At 46.5% G+C, this 19995-nt stretch overlaps 2 protein-coding genes across 4 annotated transcripts in view; one reads left to right on the top strand and one right to left on the bottom strand.

The window, feature by feature from the left end:
* Window positions 1-286: 286 nt before the first annotated feature.
* Window positions 287-14332, bottom strand: Dok2 (docking protein 2). Of its 3 annotated transcripts, none has more exons than XM_063274143.1 (6): window positions 5324-12716; window positions 4069-4350; window positions 3749-3836; window positions 2818-2999; window positions 2069-2331; window positions 287-1945 (listed from the first exon to the last, which is right to left on the bottom strand). In XM_063274143.1, the coding sequence occupies exons 1-6, from the start codon at window positions 5393-5395 to the stop codon at window positions 1717-1719; spliced, it is 1116 nt and encodes a 371-aa protein (XP_063130213.1). In that variant the 5' UTR covers window positions 5396-12716; the 3' UTR covers window positions 287-1716. The 3 variants fall into 3 exon arrangements, with proteins under 3 accessions (XP_063130213.1, NP_001388203.1, NP_001099518.2); NM_001401274.1 differs by adding an exon at window positions 14157-14332 and having other exon boundaries at window positions 290-2331; window positions 7665-7739; NM_001106048.2 differs by having other exon boundaries at window positions 290-2331; window positions 5324-5464.
* The window catches only part of Xpo7 (exportin 7), an 85987-nt gene continuing 79640 nt past the window's right edge, over window positions 13649-19995 (top strand). Inside the window, exon 1 of the mRNA NM_001108386.2 lies at window positions 13649-13765. Coding sequence (NP_001101856.2) covers window positions 13748-13765 — 18 coding nt within the window. The 5' untranslated portion in view covers window positions 13649-13747. The remainder of the gene's footprint in view (window positions 13766-19995) is intronic.

The following is a 19995-nucleotide window of genomic DNA, read 5'->3' as shown; positions in this document are numbered from 1 at the left end:
TCCCCCTTCTCTTCCCCCTTCCCCTCTCCCCCCACCCTTCCACAGACACCTTAAGTACCATCAAATGCTGAAAAGCCTACCTTAAACACCACCTTTTGCTATGAAGCCTTTCTTGGTCTCCCAACAGTTATTGTTTCCGAAGCACATGGCCTTGGACTGCCTCTTGTGGACAGACACCTGTGCTTTGGCTCTCTCTGTTTTTCACATATATGCATTCAGGAGAGTGGGGGGTGAGGGGCAGTCAAGTCGTAGAAAAGGCTGGCTTGGGCCACATAATAGGTAAGTCTTATTTCTCTTTTTTTTAAAGATTTATTTATTTACTTATCTATTTTTTTATTATAAGTACACTGTTGCTGTCTTCAGACATACCCGAAACAGGCATCAGATCTCATTACAAATGGTTGTGAGCCACCACATGGTTGCTGGAATTTGAACTCAGAACCTCTGGAAGAGCAGTCAGTGTTCTTAACCGCTGAGTCATCTCTCCAGCCTGTAAGTCTTATTTTTAGTGCATAAAAGTCACACAGACCTTGGGGCTCATGAGAAGGAGAGAGCTGACTCCGGCAAGTTGTCCTTCATCCTCCTCGAGAAAAGTGGCACAAGCCCCACCTGCCTGCCCACACAGAAGAAGTAAATAAATGTAAAATATGTTAAAGGCCAAGTCTTTCTCAAAATCCAGGTTTGCCATCAACTGCATCAACACATCCACTCCCATTTTTCTGTCCTCGTAAAAAGTAAAAAAGTGGACGTTTGAAGGTTTTTCATGCTTTGAATGGACGTGTCATATGTTGAAAACAAAAATCTCCAAAGTTATATATGCTCATGGATTTGGAGGTGGAGCCTTTGGGATTGGCCAATGAGGGTACTGCTTTTGTAGATGAATTAAGTCATTTGAGGACTAGCGCAATATCTAGGGAACAGCTTTCCTCTCTCCATGTATGCTTACTGTCTTCTTGGCATGCCATGTCCGCTGTGGTACTATCACGCAAGAAGGCCCTCACCAGAAGCACACTTTGTGTTTGTGGACTCCCCAGCCTGAAGATCCATGAGCTGAAAATAAAATCTTTCTTCTTCATAAAATACCTAGACTATGGTATTCAGTTATAGCAACAGAAAACAGATCAAGATAAACATTTTCCTAGGGACCCAGACCTTCGGGGCCTTGACTCTGTAGACAGATGCTGAGGACCTGGCATAGGCCCAGGAAAGACATCACAGCCAGGGGAAGAAGCATTCAGCAGGTCAGCCCCAGCTTCTTCCAACCTCACAGCATTCAGGCCACAAAGGAGTAGTTCAAAATTGGTTTAATGTCTAGAAAACTCTGGAAGCCAGGGGGGGAACAACAGCCACTCTTATTGTTACCCTGAAGCCAGGGTTGTCCAAGGGTCAGAACATCTATAGGCAGAAGGCCTGTACATACCAAGGAGCCAGGACATCTGCGGAAATCCTCTGTCTTTAAGAGAAATGGCCCCAGTTCCCTTGAGACCCAAGGCAGTGGGAGGAAGTGGAAAAGTGTAGGAGGAGGGTGGGTCCCTCCAGGGCCCTCTTCCTGCTCCACGATAGTGACTCACACAGTACACAAATAAGGCACAGCAAACGTTGGGCCCAGGAAGGGACAGTAACCAAAAAAGGACTCTCCCAGAAGTCCCCCATTTCCCATCCACATCTTCCAAAGACCTCCTTGGGAGCCACATATCCCATCTCCTGGCCATCCCCTTACTTTGGGCCTTTTTTAAGTATGACATTGTCATACTCAGTTACCTGTGGCCAGCCAGACACAGAGGAGTCTTGCTGGAGGGAGTTGGTACCCCCATCAGCAGTGGCCTGCTCCCTCCATGTCTCCCCTGAGGGCTTCTGTGATCTCTCGTAGAGGGAGAGGGCAGCCACACCCTCAGGTTCATCATATATATGGTCAGGTAGAGGGACCACAGGATCCTCCTGGATGCTGTCATATAGTGGGTCAGGAAGGAGTGGAGGAGGACCTGTCAGGATGCCCCTGAAGCTCTTCTTCAGGGAGTGAACCACTGTGTCAAAAGGCACAGCATATTCCCCCTCAGAGCCCCCTGACCTTATGCCAGGCACCGGTGTGCCAGGGGATGGAGAAGGCAGAGAGTCGTGGGGCCGGGAATAGGGGCTTTCAGGTCGAGGCAGCGCAGTAGGCATCATGGACCCTGTGGCTGGCAGGGTCGGAGGCCCAGAAGGGGTGGCATTCTTCTGGGCAGCAATGGCCTTTTCTAGGGCTTGGAAGATCTCATTGCCTTGTCGTGTTTCAAACTCAAAGCTGCCCTCTCCAGAGACACAGCGTCTGCCAGCCTCAAAGGAAAAAGTCACCTACAGTGAGGGGGGGAAAGGTTATGGAACTGTTCTTTCCTGGACCTCCACCCAAATATAGACGTTCAGGCCTCTGCATCAGAAACTTCTTTTTTAGCTCTTGTCCTTTTACCCCCGTGTTTTTTTAATTGAGGTTGGTTGTTTACTTGGGGAAAGGTTCTTACTATGTAGCCCAGGTAGGGCCTTCAACTCTGTTGTCTCCTACCTCAGCCTCCTCTGTGCCAACATTATAGTTGTGTGCCACCATACCTGGCAAGAACACTCTCCTCTTCCTTCCACACATGGCTCAAGTGTCAACAGCTCTTCTGTCTGCCCCATCCCTTCTAAGTCATATCTCCTTACCTAGACCTCTTGGCTTTCCCTCCTTCCCCTCCCGGGTCCTCCTACCTCTGCTGGCTCCCTCCATTCTCCAATGGCTCTCTGCCCCTCCCTGGTTGTTCCTCTTAAGTAACTCATCTTTGGTCTCAGCCTGCTCGGTTCACTCACCTTGTCACGCCCAAATCGTCGCAGAAACCTGTAGGGCCAGTCATATAGCTGTGTGCCTGGCTCAGGGCCACCCCACAGCTCCAGGGCACTCACCCCGGTCCGGAGAGTATAGGACCCTCGGAGCCGGCAGCGCTCACTGGCTTCTGTGGGTCGTATGGTCACTGCATATTCCTTGCAGACCCCTGGGGAGAAGGAAAGAAAAGCAGCTACAGGAAACAGTGGACTTCTTCCACACCAACCCATCCTTAGTAAGCATGCCAGAAATTCTCGAGAAAAACCTGTTCGTGTTACCTGTGATCCCACTACAGATCTTAAAGCCTAGGTCGCTGATCCCACCTACTCCCCTGGAAGGCATCCTTCATGCCCTCAGCCACACCGCCCCAGTGCTGGGCCCACATCCTTCCTGCCACTGGTGCCAGAGCTGCAGCTTGTGCACACCATCTCTCCCCAAGTCCCTGATGCTAAGCTACGAGTGAAGCCTGACCCTAAGACCCTCCTATGGCCAGTGACCCTTCCTGTGGATGGACCTTTAATGGAAGCATTTCTCTCCTGTGACTCCATGAGGAGCATAGAAAGCACAAAGCAAGCAAGAATTAGGCCTCTCTTATCAGCACTACAGTTCCCTATTCACAGGAGGCCCTGCACAACCAGACATTCACAAAGCGATTCTCTCCTCACACAATCACTTTAGGACCCAGGAAGAGAGAGAGTCAAGACCAAGACCCCCAGCCTCAGTCAGGTAGGTCAGGCTGAGCCAAGGGAGTGACAGGCAGGCTGGGTTCCAACAACCTTGAGCCACACCAAGAAGCCAGGAAGGGAGAAGCTGATAAGCTGGGCCCAGGGTAACCACAAGGCAGGAAGACTTGACCTTGCAGCCAGCCCAGGCCTCCTCCCGCCCACACTAAGAGTGTCCCTCAACCCCAACCCTTACCTGTAGTAGAGCTGCTATACAACTCATTCTCCTCCATGCAGGGACTGCCATTCTTTTCCTCCAGACCTGGTGACTCTTTCCTCTGCCCCTGAGGAGGCAGACGGTCCCAGGTCTTAGCACCAGAACTCACCCCAAAGCCTCCCTCTGACCCACACTTTCAGCTCACACCCAGCCTTCTGGTTGTGAGTGCACTTCAAACTGGGTTCCCTTAAGGAAGAACTCCTCTAAAAGAGAGTTTTGTTTCTTTCACCACCTGCCCACAGGAAGTATCTAACATTGCCCTCCCCTTGTGTGCCTATGTGCTACTTTGTACACCTCACCGGGAAAGCCAACAGGCAGATGGCCTGTATCCAATCACTGCGCTCTGTTGAGGGGGCTGCCAGCAGGTACAGACGCTCCTTGGTCTCCAGGATGAAGGCACTGGTGTCCCGGGGACTGCTGGCCTCACTGCCTACCTCTGCTACCCGTAAGCAGTCACTGAGGCGAACAACCTTCCGAGTGGCCTCTCCTCGACGTGTCTTCTCCGGGCCATCCTGGAGCTCTAGTCTGGCTAGGGCACAGCCAGACTCTCCATATAACACGGCTGTGAACCGGCGCCACTTCTGAGCCCAAGTATGGCAAGTAGAGGCCAAGTGGAAAAAATCGGAGATGGAGAGACAGTCATGAAAGGGAAGAAGAGGAGTTATAGGAGAGGTAGCAGAGCAGGAACAGCAACAACACAGGATGGGAAGAAAGGGAACCATCACAGATGAACCAGAGAGGCCAGAGAAGACAACAGAGACCATGGAATGAGCGAGCTGATGATTAGTCAAGAGACCAAGAACTGCCGCTAGGCAAGGGCCGCAGTAAATGTCCTATGGATGCAGAGCCCAGGAAGATGACAGGCCCATCCACCAGGTAGTGGGGACAAAAGTCACCGAGCCCAGAGGGTGAATGGTAGCCTAGACCAGGAACAAGTCTTCATCACAGGGAAGGCTCTGGCTCCAAAGATTCCCAACTTCTTTCCTTTTTGTCTCACTGATTAACAAATTGGACCGTGAGAGACAAGCAGAGAGACAGACAGAGACCTAGACAGGGTGAGGTAGGGAGTGTGGGTAGGCACAACTGGGCGACAGCAGGAGGCAGAGGAGCTTCTCCTTCAAAGAGGCTAGGGAAGGAAGAGGTCAGAACACCCTGAGGCCACAGCTTAGTAGCAGTCAAAGGTGTAAGAAACTTCTGCTGTCATCTCAAACTGGTCCCCAACTCCTCCGTCCATACCCTCCCAAGTTACCCCCGAATTCAATACTGTGCAAGAGAACAAAGAGAGAGAGAGGGAGAGGGGGAGAGAGAGATGATGTCAGCATCTGCTTCCTTCCCCACCCCACACTCAAGGACAAACAACCCTCAGCAAAGAGAGCGATTTGGGGCCTGGGTTAGGAGGCAAGGCAAGAAGGGAGATGTCTTCCCTAAGACGTCTAAACTGGTAGAGCACACGATCTCATAAGGGTCAGGGACATTAAGACCCCTCTACCCAAGATAGTAACCAGGTCCTCCTCCAAGCGGCTCCACCCAGCCAGAGCCCAGCCTTACTCTTACCTTGCCAAAGGTCTGCTGCTGCTGGAGATGCAGGAGGCCTTGCTTCACGGCCATCTCCCCCATCCTGACCATCCCAGCCTCAGCCCGCCATTGCTTCTGCCCTCTCTCCTCTCTCTTCTGGGCCTGTTCCCCCTTCTCTCTAGTTCATTTCCTCTCTGCCTAGAGTTTTTCTACTCTATTCTAGTCTGCTTGATGACGACAGGGTGATAGGCCCTGTGGTTTCTTGCTCTGTGTGCCTCTTTTTTTTTTTTTTTTTTTTTTGAGTGCACTTCACCCTCAAGCTTCCTTCCTGCATTTCCAGTGAGTAACATGCAATTTCCAAAAGAAGCCAAATTTTGCACTTCTGTAGATGCTGGTGTGAAGGACTGGGCCATAGGAACAAAGAGACCCCAAATCAAGTTGTTCAAGAAAAGCAGCAGCGAGGGCTCTACATTCAGGCCAGATGCTGAGTGTTCCAGGGCTGGAAGGACCTTTGGAGTCAATCAGCATAACCTACTCATTGAAAAGAGAAAACTGAAGGTAGAGATGGTCTGGAGGGCATATAAGGTCACCAGCCTAGAACCCAAGACTCTCAGCTCAGGCAAAGCTGAGCCAGATGCCTGGTTGTGTACAGATAAAACACACATGAATGCACACAGGTACACACACACACACACACACACACGCTCATGTGCATGCACTCACGTACCAGTCCCATTGAAAGTATTTCCTGCATGCCAACAGCACATACCATACATAACTCTGTGAAGAATCTAGAAATAAGAACATCCTCTCTAGAAAAAGATTTACTCCCCAAGTACATCTCCGCTGTTGGCTTCCTTCCTCACGAGTGTTCCACAGACACTTGGGTTTCGAGTGGAACTTGCCTTAAACCACAGGAGCTTCAGAACTCCCAATTCTATACTTGTCAAGATGTGGCCCTGCTGGAGACAGAGTGACATGACATGGCTCCTGCCCCTGGGTCAGGGCCCTGGTGCGAGCCTCCACACGTGTGCATGCCTCTGTGGGTGTGAGGCTTGTTTGGGTAATAATGTATACATTTTCACATTCCTCTGAGGAAGGTCCTCTCTGTCAATGTTAATGACTCCATGATAATCTGAGAACATGAGTCTAGAAGGCGAAGGTGTTAGCTAATGAGGCTAATGTCTCAGCAAAATGGTAAATGCTAAGACCTTTAGGACAGTTCTTAAGTCTATGGGAAAGAACTCTAAACACATGAGTTCAAAATAAATATAATTTCTCAACTATGCAAAATATAAGGATGCAATATGAATTATGAGGGGCTTCATGAATCTAAAAGAACAAAGGCAGCTAAACTATGTGCCAGTTTGTCAGAAAGTATAAAGGCAGGCAGATTCCTGAGTTCAAGGTCAGCCTAGAACAGTGGAAGGTTAGGCCCGGGTGTGATCAGGGCAGTGTCCCACATAACTAGCGTATTGTCTGTTCTTAACAAAGGTAGACAGATCTCTGAATTCTTCTGCAAAATTAAGAAAAAAATGTATGCTTGAAGTCTCCTAAGAATCAAAGGGCTGGGCCCTCAGGATGCTGATTCATAAGATAATCAAAAGGAAACCTGGAGTAAATTACTGGATTGCTATGTAAAATAAAAGACTGAACCTATGTTCTGCAGGAGGCGAGCTACCCAGATAATTTTTTAGGATAAAAGAGAACTACTTGGAGAACAGACATGTGCACATGCAGATGCAGACACAGAGAGAGAGAGAGAGAGAGAGAGAGAGAGAGAGAGAGAGAGAGAGAGATCGAGATCTTAATAGCAAGCAAGCAGAATAGAGAGAAAGTAGAACACAGAAGGAAACTGGAAAAGCTGTGTCAAGCACAACACAGGTCATCAGCTTGGATCTAAACTTTGACTTTGAGTCATTCTTTTCACCACTCCCAGAAACCCCTTCTCTCCATGCAGAGGCTGGTCCTTAGCATGTACTGTTTCACCAGTCACATCCTACTCTTTGACAAAGGCAGGGTGGGCATAAGCGCATCTGTTTGCAACTTACCTGAGATCACAGAACTGTTAAGGGGGCATGGATAGATTGCTAATTCAACAGGGTTTTTATTTGTTTGTTTCATTGGTTGGGTTTTGATCTTTTGAGACAGAGTCTTATGTATCATGGGCTAGTCTTTAATACATGTGCCATCATGCCTAGTTAGCACAACTTTTTTTTAATCGTTCAAGAGTGGTGTGTGTGTGTGTGTGTGTGTGTGTGTGTGTGTGTGTGTGTGTGTGTGTGTATCACACTTACAAGCATACCTGTGGAAGTCAGAGACCAACCTCAGGTATCCCTCCTCAACTCCCAACCTGTCTGAGACAGGATCTCTTGTTTACCTTCCCATAAGTCAAAGTAGCTTGCCCATGAAAAGCAGCTTCTGGAAATTCTCCTGCCTCTGACTCCCAGCATGCCTGCAGGGATTGAAGATGCTACTTTAATATGGAGATCTAAACTCAAGTCCTCAGGCTTGCATCTAAAGCCATTAGCCATGGACTCATCTTCCCAGTTCTGTAATGCAACTTCTCTCAGGCCCTAATCAGAATGCAGATACTATGCAGAAAGAGAATCTCTTTTGGGAAAAGCCATGTTCCATGGAGAAATTCACCTTAGAGCCAGATGGCTTGAAGAAGCAATTTAGAATAGTTGGGGAAAACTGAGGACCAGACCATTCTCCTGGAGCAATCCTATGAAGGGTGTGTATATAACTTAGCCCATTTCTTCTACTGAGGAGTATCGGTTGCATGTTGTTCAAGCCTTCTGCTGTAGGTGCTGGGTGCAGACCATAACAGCTCAGAAAAATGAGCATGAAAGCTCTGGGGTATGGAGGAGTGTTAGTCCAGCTCATCACCCCAACCTTGATGCCAGGATTTTAGCAAGTTGGACCAAACACTAAAAGAGAACCATGGAGTTGTGGGAGCACTGGCTTAGGAAATGGCTAGGATTATGGAATGGGGTACCACCCTCCTCTTGTCTTCAGAGCATCACAGAGTCTTCACTTCTCAATCCTTATCACCTGGGAAATTTTACTTGGGCTCAGGAATATAAAACAAATATGCATATCAAGCATTTACTAATAACCAATCATAAACTTACTTTTAAAAAAGGTCTTTGGTGTATGCACTGCCATTTATTAATGACAAGCAGGACTGGAGGGATGGTTCAGCCATTAAACGGCTAGGCTCATAACCAAAAGTATAAAAACAGAAGCAAATTTACATGCTGAGATGGGTACACTTGTTCATTTTCACACAATAACTACATGATGGCTGAATATTTGATAGTGTAGGACATGGGAACCTCATTAATTAATCAGTCCCCACAACCTACTAATTGAAAAGGAAAGAAACTGAAGTTAGGAGTGGTCTGGAGAGCTCCTGAAAGGGAACCAGAGTCTTCCAACTCAGGCAAAGCTAAGCCACATACACAGTATGGAAAAGCAGTTTTTCAAAATTTTCCTCTCTCCATGTCCCATCTTGCCTTCAGGAATTGCAGATGCTAATAAATTTATATAACTCTGGTTTTAATGTTTTTCAAAGTTGAATGCTATTCTGATTTTATAATCATCAGTGCTGAGAATTCACTTCACACATAGTACAGCTGGACATGGTAGTCCACACCTGGATTCCTAACACTTGGGAGGTGGAGGCAGGAGGATTGGAAGTTCAAAGTCATCCTTGGCTACACAGGTATTTGCCAAGGTATGTCTTTGATACAGAAGACCTCTTCCCCCAAACCACATACATACATACATACATACATACATACATACATACATACACACACACACAGTATAAAGTGGCACTAGTATGTTTAGAGTCATATCAGAAACTGTTAGAAATCCAATGCAAATTCCAAGTTCAAAATACCTGTAATATCTTTTGTGAAACAAGTGAGCAACTCAAAGAGCAGTTTTTAAAATAAAATATTCTAACAATATAATCTAAGGATATACTAATTTTTTTTCTTTTTTCTTTTTTTCGGAGCTGGGGACCGAACCCAGGGCCTTGTGCTTGCTAGGCAAGTGCTCTACCGCTGAGCTAAATCCCCAACCCAGGATATACTAATTTTATAGGTGCTGAGGAATGACTGTAGAAAAATATTGGGGTTTTTTCTATTATCAAGCCATTATGTTTCCATAGCAGCAGAAAAACCTGGTGTACAGTAAAGATACATCAATTCATGGTATATAATAATCTTGTATCTGAACTAATGCATGCCTTTCAGGCATTGCATGGTTTGACAGTACACACAGCAACAGTGAGCATGTTGCCTGTTCAGAACCCTGGCTGCAGTGAAGTCTCAAGTGGAGAGCTTTTGGAGAAGTTTGGCAGGAATTTAACATTGGGCCAGGTCAGGGAAGTTAGCTCAGGCAGGAATCTGATTTTAGACTAGAGCAAAGAAGTAGGCTTCGGGCAAGAATATGACAGGGAAGTAGGCTCAGATAGCTAGGTCATCCTGTTAAGCCCTTGGAAACAGTGATCACAGGGCTTTGTTTATGGCCTTGCTTGTTCCTTGACTATTTGTTTACTGTCTTGCTAGTTCCTTGACCTAGAACTGACCTTATTACTTGCATACACTTAAAGTGCTAAAGAAGCAAACTAGAAAACAAACAAACCCCTCAGCCTCAGAACTGGCTGGGGTCACGCTACAGTGTTGTCTGATTGTCTTGTTTTCTTTTTAATTCTTGCTCCTGCCCCGGAGAACCTGTTGACTGACTGAGCTGGCTTGGCCAGTCTCACAGAGCAACCAGAGAACACTGCCAGAATCCCCCTAGCTTCATTGTACATTTGGTTTTGAATTAATTTTTAGTTTTGCATATCCAGAGACCTTTTACAATTGCCAATTTTTCTGTTCCCCTTCCCTCCATGTTCAGTTTCAAGATCCCCTATGGGGCTGTGACCAAGAGTTTAAGAACTTAGGCTCTAGAGTGTCTGGTCTACCTGGAATCTGTGTGGTCTTTGCCTCTGCTGTGCCAATCTTGTTAAAAACACACATTTGTGCAGTGATGCACCACAGCTTTCATCTGAGCACTCAGGAGGCAGAGGCAGGTAGGTCTCTGAGTTTGAGGCTAGCCTGGTCTACAAAGAGTTCCAAGACAGCCAGAACCAGGAAACCCTGTCTGTCTCAAAAACAAAACAACCAAAGTGCAGGTTCTATAACCCAGAAACAAGAGAATTGCAGTAAGTTCACAGCCGGCCTGGTCTTCCTCGTGAGTTCCAAGCCAGCAAGGGTTACACAGTGAGACGGCCTTGAAAGCATCAAAAGCAGAACAACCCTAAAAAGGATACAGATCATTATCTATGGCTCTGGTGTGGCCCTGCTGTGAAGGTCACCAGCACACTCCTCTTAGGAATGCAAAGGATGCTTTCTTCACGCTGCTTACCTTCCAACCAGAAGGGAAACCGGATATATACCAATGAGAACCACAGGGGGGCACCCGAGTTTACCAGATTCCTTGGAAACTTTTTAAACCTGACCCCACATATTCCAGACACCCCCATCCCGTCCCTGGCCTGCGGAAGCTAGAGAGATACTCTTCTCATAGCCATAGTCTGAAAGGAGATAGAATCTACCAAGAACATGTCTTCTATCAAGCTGAACTTCACCGGGCTGGAGTGGGAATCCTGCTATGGGAATCCTGCACTAACCACAGAAGCTTCTGCTTGGCCTCTGGGGAACCACATGAGCTGGAATCAAGACACTGTTCCCAGACACAACAGGGGTGCAGAGAATTAGAGGACTTCTTGGTCTCCAAGCACCAGTGTTAGGAAGCAAAGGTGTCACAAAGGAAAGAATTTCCATAGTTCACACTGAGGGAAGGTGAGGTTTAGGCTGGCTCTTGGCTTCCTTACTCAGGGAATCTTCTAGGTAAAGACAGCTACCCAGTGGGCAGCTCTGGGCACACAAGAGAAAGGGTTTAAATGGGCAGAGAGATGTGGACATGAGAAAGATGGATTGGGCAAAGAAATGAGGATGAGGTCAGATCTGGTGCCTGCTGGAGATCTGGAGGACAGATCCTCAGCTCCAGAGGTTGCTGACTGTGAAGGGTAGGGCAGAATACATCCCTAATTTCATTGCCAGGCCTAGCCCTTTCCCCATTAAGTATGCCCTCCTATATCCAAGGTTTCATAAACTATAATTCAGAACTATTAAATACTCCAGAAACAAGCAATCCTTTTTTAAAAAAAAAAATGTGCAATGCCACATTTTCATTGTTCTGTTATCTATTATTCATCTTACTATGGCTACTTTATAAACTTTATCTTAGGTATATATGGAGAAACCAGCAAATAGATGTTCCCTGCTATGTAGCTTCAGGCAATATATCCTTCAAGGATAAGGGAAACACATTGCATGGGGTGGGGGGGGTGTTTCAGTTCTCAGCACCTTCAGACCAGGAAAGGCACTAAGTAATTGCACAAGCAAGAAGAGCTGAGTCAGAAAGGAAAAGAGCATTGTGAAGGAGCAGGGGTACAGGAGAGGTGACTCAGACCACACTGCATATACTCAGTAAGAGTCCTCTCAAGGGCTTTAAACAAGAGTGTACATTATCTGTTTTGTGGGGTCAGTTTTGCAGAGGGTATGAGGATTGCACTTCCAAGGAGAAATACTGGAAGAAGGGAAACTATAACAGGAATCAAAAGAGAGCTTAGAAAAAATGTAAGTCTCAGGCCAGGATGTCAGCAGTGAAGACAGGAGCTGAGTTGGGTGTGCATTAGCTATATACTCAACAGGACTGGGGGGTGAAGGCTGTGGAGACTAACAAGGCTGAAAAATCAAGATTGCCTCTGAGGTTACTTTAAGTGGGTGAGCTGGGTGAGGTACCATTAGAAAGGTAAGAGAAAGGAAGAACCAGCCGCATCAGGAGATAGTGGACAGAGGCCTACCAAAAGCTACCCAACCAATCAGTCAAGAAGAATGTCACTGCCACTGAGACCCCAAGCATCTACAACAGTAATGCATGCAACACAAAGTCAGGAGTCCCCTGACACTACCTCTCCTACACACTCCCTTGCTATTTATACTCATGGAATTAATGATTGGCTACTGGAAGGTTGAAGAGGGAGAAGGAGAAAAGAGGGCGAGAAAGTGAAAGATTAACAGGAAGAGCTTGCCAGAAACAACAGTTGAAAGCTCTGCCTTACTTCTGCCTCCAAAATCTTCTGAGTCAGTCTCTTTCACTGAGCCAGTTTTGCTGGCCGAACCCCAGTTACAAGGAAGTCTGGGTAATGTAGTTCCTACTTGTCCTACCTTTGCGAACTAGAAGACACACTAGGAGGAAGGCACACTGCTGAAAACCAGCCCAATAAATCCGCAACAGTAATACTGTGGGCCTCTCACTACCACCTTCTTTTGCGCTCCCTACCCTCTCACCCCAACAAGGCAGATGTAGCCTTATTAGCAAACTTAACATAATTAGTGCTATCAAAAACCTGCTGATTTAATCTAGGATCCTTGAGTATCAACCAGAGTGGAATCCAAAAGAAAATAGGAATCGGCATTATCTAACACAGAAAATAGATGCGGACTCGGCCTCGGCGTTCAGATATTGCCCTCACCCGACCCAAGAGGGATAGCGGCTGAGCACCTCTTTAAGCATCTGACCCCTTTGGGGGTGGAGGGGAAGTGGGGTGAGTTGCCTGTAGCACTGGTCAAAATAGCAATCGATTTCGGAAGATTAAACGGCGGCTTGTTACATTTTTTATCATCGGTATTTGGCGGCTGTATCCATGGCAGTTTATGGAGGAGAAAAAGACATTAATAAAAACAAGGCGATTGCTGCCGGGGTTGTTGGTGAAACCCGGATCAGAAAACAATGACCCTGGTCCAGTAGAACAGGCTAGAAAAGCACAAGCACAATTGTGGCACAGTTAAGAACAGTGTCCTGGGAAGTCCTGAATAGTGCAGGTATCCCAGGTGGGAGGTCTTTGGCCCTGAGGCAGAAATGTCCAGAGGCAAGTCAACAGGCCGCACGTGGACAGGCAATGCCCCGGGTGCAGAGTGCAGGGTTGTGCCATGACAGCACACGGAACGACAGAAAGCATGGTCCACTTCCACGCGGTGCTGGCCCGCGCGCGAGTTCGAGCGCGGCCCCTTTAAAACCCATGTAAACAAAGCTTTGTTCCCCCCAGCTCCCCTCCCTTGCGCTTCCACGGCCCTCCGCTTCCTCCCTCCCCGCGTCTCCGGGCCGCTGACGTTGCCCGCGCCTCTACGCCGTCCCAGCCACGCTGCGCATTCTCCAACCCAAGCCGACCGGCCAGGGCCTGCGTAGCCGAGCGGCACTACGCCACGAGCGTAGAGCGCCGAGCCCCCAGCGCGCAGGCGCAGCGGCGACGGCGGCGGCAGCGGCGGCGGCAGCCCCGGCCGAGGTGCGCGCTGGGGGGGAGGGGGGGCCTGAGAGGAGCATGAATGGAGCAAAATGGCGGATCATGTGCAGGTGAGCGAGCGCCGGGGGAGGGGGCGGCCGCGGGAACGGGGCCACCGAGTGCGGGGCGCACGCGGGCCCTGGGGCTCGAGCCCGCCCGGGACCCGACAGGCCGCGTCGCCGCCGCTCGGAACCATGGAACCGCCGCCCGTCCCGCAGCGCGGGGCCTTTCCCGCCTCCCGAACGGGGGGCCTCCTCCATCCCCTCCCACCCGGCCCCATGCCTCACACGAGGCGCTGGAAGGGCGGACTGGTTAGTGGGCGCGTATAGCCGCGGCCCGAGGCCTCCGCGCAGCCCTTAGGGATCCCTCCAAACCGGGAGGGAGAGGACCCCTCGCTGACTGTCCTAAGAGGCCCCCCAGGTCACACCGCCGGCCCTCCGTGATTAACAAAAAGAGCCTCACCACGCGAACCCCGCTCTCCTCACTCTTTCCGGTCGCCTTCTCACGCCCCCGAATCCGAGAGACCCCTTTCCCCGTCTGGCCCTCCACCTCTGCTCTGAAACTCCCTCCGCTCCCACTTTCCATTGGCACAGCCAGGAGGCCCGAGCACCCCGTCCTCCAAAATGGGAGCTGAGGCCTTGCTCGCCTCCCCTGGCGTCCCCCCTTGCCATAGCCTAGGAGTTGAGCGCCCACACCTCCGGTGAAACACGGGGTGGAGGGGGGTGTGTCTGAAACCAGAGCTGCTGGGGTTGGGTGCAGACAGCCCTCAGAAGGGTCTTGATCATGCTCCGGAGCTGGGCGGGGGGATGCTTTGGGGCCGAGCCACTTTTTCCTTATAGAATAACACAGGCCGGGAAAAAAAGAAAAAAGATAGCCTACACCTAACCCAGTAGTAGCTGGAACAAGTGCAAGCTGTTTCTTTCCAACTAGGTAAAGTTTTTGCTATCTGGGGCTTCTGATACTCTTGACAGTTACTGATGCAAATCCACTGTCAGGAACCTTCAGATTTTCTGTGTAACAAACCCCACAGTTTGGGGCCATGGGAAGTAAAGATTAGCAAGCAGAGTAGGCTGTTATTTTGCAAACTTGTGGCATCTTTCCCCAAGTTCAAAGAGTAATCTTATTCCCAGTATGTTCAAAGAAAGTGGAATGGTGAGACTTCTAGTTGTTTCTTTAACAGAGAAGAGACTGATTAAAGACTCATTTCGAAGGCTTGAGATTGGTGAAGTTGCACCCTGGAGTGGGAGGGACTTATCAGGGTAAAATTATATCGCAAAACTTAACCACAAATAGGAGACCACAAGATTCATGTTCTAAAGCAATGTGGTGGCCTACTTCGGAAGGAGCAGTAAAACATGACAGAGTGATAATAATAATAGTGTAGAAGGTACAGTAGTAGCTGTTTCTACTACAAAGGCATGGAGGGGTTCATGTCAAATTTTTTTTTTCATCTTAAAAAAGGAGGTAGTGTGGTTGCCCTCTTGCATTGAAGGGAACAGAACCAAAGCACGGAACTGCTGTGAGACTTGTTTAAAGTAAACCCAGGTGAACCAAAGTTTTTGTTTTTGTTTTGTTTTAATTTTGAGTCCAGCTTCTGCTGAGGGAATAGGATGTGCAATGAGTATTCCAGAACTTTCTTGTTATGCTAGGGCTCAAACTCAGGACCTTGAGACTAGAGCTCATGAACAGTGCTTTGGGGAGTGCAGGGGAAGGCTATATATGCATCCCTGTGTATATGCCTATATAGAGAGGAGAGTAAGGGAGATGACTCCCAGCACACACATGATGACCCACAGATATCCAAAACTCCATATCTAGGGTCAGACACCTGACCTCTACAGGCATTGGGTACACACATGGTATACATACATACATGCAAGCTCTCATATATTTTTAAGTGAGTATTCATCTATGGGTTCCTGTTCCTGAAGTCCTCCACTCCAAGATTTTTTAAAGCAATACTGTTACTACTCATTAGAATGTTAGAATGTATCAAAGCCACCCTCATAGCCTTTTTGCCACAAAAAAAAAAAAAGGGTCTCATTTTTTCAGAGGGATGTTTTTCTCCCACCTACCCAAAAATAAACAGACCAAGTAAGACTTAGTCAACTTCTAAGTGAAGGGCAGCGTGCTCAAGACTAATGTATCACTCAGTTTGGAGTGCTGGGACATGCTGGGTTTTATTTTCTTAGACCAACAAGTTGAGTGTTAGTATTGGATATTCAGACTCTTTATAGTAGTATTTTAATACAAAACCGTCCCATGAAAAAGATACATTCTAACCCAGGTTGGTTAGAAACTAGTCTGCAGAACACTGAAGAAGGTACCTGATCGCACTATTCATCACACAGCTTAATAAAGGAGTCTACAGCTTATGATCAGGAAGCTGCATGTGTAGAACTAGTAGAGGAGATCTATACTTTTGTAGAACCACTAGGGAGAACAATTTTTTTTCTCTGTTAGTGACAGGTAAGTGTTATGACAGATTTCCTTGGGCTTCTAAAAACATTAAGACATTTTTCTAAGGTATATAGGGGCTTAGGATTCTTTCAGGTATGTGTTTGAGGGGCTGGATGGAGTCCCCATATGACCTCACACTTCTTATGTAAACAAGTGTTGGCCTTGAACTTCCAGTCCTCCTCCTTCCACCTCCAAAGTGCTGGGATTATAGGTGTGTGCCAGGTTGTGTTTTATTGAAGATTTTAAGTGCTGTGAAACTTTAGTCATAGAAAAATTATAATACTTGGTTTGTCTGTGAGCCCTGTTATTGTCATAGTCAAGGGTCTTTAGAAGACTGGCCTTCATGTAATGATTTTCTTACTTAAAGGTGTGATCTAACCTTGAATAGTGTAGTTACAAAGCATTACCTGCTGGGGGGCTAAAACTAAGCAATCATGATGGATGGGTGGATGAATGGATAGATAGGTAGGTAGACAGGCAGAGAGAAAAAGGGGTTGGGGATTTAGCTCAGTGGTAGAGCGCAAGGCCCTGGGTTTGGTCCTCAGCTGTGGAAAAAAAAGAGAGAGAAAGAGGATGTTATATAAAGTTAAGTGGAGGTGATGTGGCAATTCAATATCTTCCCATTCAGTTGTTAATGCAACTGAATGAAGATAACTCGGAATGGTGATATTGCAAAGATTAAGAAGGACCTTGCTAACTTTAATAACTAACAGGAATTTGAGACAAAAAGGAATGAATCCAGTATACTTGTATATTAAATAGATTGCTTAATACGTACATGTATTAGACATACAAATTTAATGTGTTGGTGAGCTCTGCTTTATAACTGTACCAGGGAAGACTTTGCGAAGTAATCATAGTTTGAAATTTCAGGTGCACTATTTTAAATACTGACTGCTAGTGTAACTCTAGGAAGTAATGAAGAATCAGTACAGCTGGCTGGTTAAATTTTAACAGAGTCCAAAAATGTATTTATATAATATATGTATATATATATTATATAGCAAAAGTGATTGTTTCAGGTTTTTGAAATGTGCAAGGAAAGGATAGCACAGTAAGCCCATTTTGAGAACTCTACATGAAAATAAATAGTAACTTTTGTAACTTTTTCAAGTAAACATATTAGTACCAAAGTTCTTACTGTTTACCGTGTAAAAGATGCAAAATGAGAAAGACCCAGGAGCCTGTAGCTGAAGTACTAAATACTCATTTTTTTTTTTTCCACAAGCAACAGAAAACAGGCTTCAGCCACACAGATGGAGATAGGGGGAGCACATTTCAGTGCATGATTCCCCTCCCCAGATCCCTCTCAAATGTCAATTTACAAAATAATGTCTGGGATTTGTTTTATTTTTGTCATGGGATCTCCCTGTGTTGTCCTGGCTGGCCTTGAACTCCCAGGTTCAAGTAATTCTCATTCAGCTCCTAAATAGCTAGAACTGAGAAAGTGTGCTATTCCGCATACATATTTGCAGGCCAATATCTATCTGAAATCACCTATTTATATCTACTTGATAACTCTATTTGTTAGATTTCCTCTTGTAAGGAAAGCCTTAAGAACACTGTATGTGTGTGTGTTTGGTGCCATTCAAACACCAAGCAATAAAATGGACTGTGACTAGGATGGAGTCGTCTCGGATTTGGATTGAGAAGATTCCTGTAGTATCTTACAGGAGGTAGCTTCCATAATCACCTGCGGAGTTTCCTGTCCGGGTTGGATTTTAGAAGCAATATTGTACCATTGCCCTTCAAGAAGGGAGAATAACCCATTTAAGCCAATAAGCTAACAGCTCTCTGTAGGTACAGCTACTTTGCTCCCTTCTGTATATGTAAAGAAGATAGTGTTTTGAATTTCTTTTCTTATTTTAATGCCAGACATCTTATCTCACAGATTTTCTCAGGGTCGGGGACCTGGGAGTGGCTTATCTCAATGGTCCTGGTTCAGGGTCTAGTGTACAATCTGCACTGTCAGCTGGGGCTGCAGTTTCAAGGCTTGACTGAGGATGTAGAATCCACATTCAAATGCACCTTCTTCAATGGGCTCAGTTCTCTGTCGGTTCTTGGTGGAGTGAAGGCTATAGTTCCACACCAGCTGCTGTAGAGAAGCTTCCGCTCTTCACTACCTGCCTCACCTAGTACACCATTTTACAGACAACTTTTTTTTTTAAGATTTATTTATGTATGTGAGTACACTCTAGCTGTCTTCAGACACAACAGAAGAAAGCATCAGATCCCGTTACAGATGGTTGTGAGCCACCATGTGGTTGCTGGGAATCAAACTTGGGACCTCTGGAAGAGCAGCCAGTGCTCTTAACCACTGAGCCATCTCGCCAGCCCCTACAGACAACTTTTAAACTCTGATTTCTATTCAGTATGAGGGACTCATCTTTGTTTCTTTTCTAAGTTACTGAAATAACTTACCTAAAGACTGGTAAAGAACTTTTCATTATTTATTTAGCTTGATGAAATTTCATCAAGTAAAATTTGTAACCAGCTCCCAAATTAATATCCTCAGTACCCAGAAGCCTTCCTGATGCCCCTACTTGTACCCTGTCACATCACCACCCCCTTCGAGATAACTCCTTTCCTGTCATTTAGTTATTTAGTTTTTAAGTATGCCCTCACATCTAAGACTTAGTAAGTTGTTCAGCTGGAAGGCCAGGAGAAAACAGTGGTTATTCAGCTTATAGGGTAGCTTTATTCATTGTTGAAAACACATCGGAAACTATGTAGTACTCTGGTGAGAGAAAGAGGAAGTGTACCTGCACAAAGTTTTGTCCCTCATTTCAAATCATTCATGAGACTTAGAACTATAGTTTAAGGTAGTGATTCTTTATAGGTATGAACAACCACAATATTAAGTTTACAAATTATTTACAAATGGTTCTCTTTTGACTTCTTGGTCCTAGTGGAAGGTCATAATATATGTTCCTAGACAGTTGTACCTAAAATGAGTTTTTAGGTAATGAGTTCTATTCCTTTTTTAATCCCACAATAGCAGAGACTGAAACCAGGACCTTGCATATACACTTTTAACTCTTTTTTTTTTTTTTTTTTTTTTTCCAGAGCTGGGGACCGAACCCAGGGCCTTGCGCTTCCTAGGCAAGCGCTCTACCACTGAGCTAAATCCCCAACCCCCTTAACTCTTTTACAATCTCTGCAGCTCCTACTTTTCTTCCCTGCCCCCTCTAGTTGGTTGGTTGTTGTTTGGTTTTGTTTGATTGATTTGGTTTTTGTTTGTTGAGACATGTTTCTCTGTGTAACCCTGGCTGAAACTTGCTCTATAGACCAAGCTGGCCTTCATCTCACAAATCTGCCTGCCTCTGCCTCTGCCTCCCCAGTGCTGGGATCAAAGGAGTGTGCTACCACCACTCCCTCCAGCCCCCTCTTTTTAAGTTTTGAGACAGGTTCTCAATAAAGTGTTCAGAATAGCCTTGAACTTCGAATCCTTCTGCCTCGGCCTCCCGAGTAGCTAAATTTGCAGGCATGTGCGACCAAGCTGGACTATGAATTAGATACTTGAGAATGATTTGTAGTGACTACCATAAACCATCTTCTGTATTCTGTTGTTGTGGGGACTTGGAGAGAATGCACAAATGTGGTACTATACCTTCAGGGTTTTCTGTAAGAATTGAAGAGACAATAAAAGCCTGTGTTATAGAGTTAAGACTTCATAATGTGAGGCCATGCTTTTGTCAACAGGCCCCTAAATATGGGATTATTAATTACTCTTTCCTCACATTATAGTACCTCTGAAGAATGCAGCTCACTCTTATTTATAGCCTCTTTAAAATAAGATAACATGAGGAAGCTGACAGGGTTTGCGTTGCTGCAAAGAAAC

Source organism: Rattus norvegicus, chromosome 15 (assembly GCF_036323735.1).
Source record: "Rattus norvegicus strain BN/NHsdMcwi chromosome 15, GRCr8, whole genome shotgun sequence".
NCBI classification, from domain to species: domain Eukaryota; kingdom Metazoa; phylum Chordata; class Mammalia; order Rodentia; family Muridae; genus Rattus; species Rattus norvegicus.
The sequence above is the reverse complement of the archived record's forward strand: the minus strand, read 5'-3'. Positions and strand labels throughout refer to the sequence as shown.

Excerpts from the sequence above, each read along its gene's own strand:
- Dok2 (NM_001401274.1), bottom strand. The coding sequence starts at position 14,279 with ATGGAAAGTGGGAGCGGAGGGAGTTTCAGAGCAGAGGTGGAGGGCCAG. Across the intron at positions 3,000-3,748 it reads GTATAGCAGCTCTACTACAG|GGGTCTGCAAGGAATATGCA; the intron begins GTAAGGGTTGGG and ends CCTTCTCCCCAG. Across the intron at positions 2,332-2,817 it reads GACGATTTGGGCGTGACAAG|GTGACTTTTTCCTTTGAGGC; the intron begins GTGAGTGAACCG and ends CCCTCACTGTAG.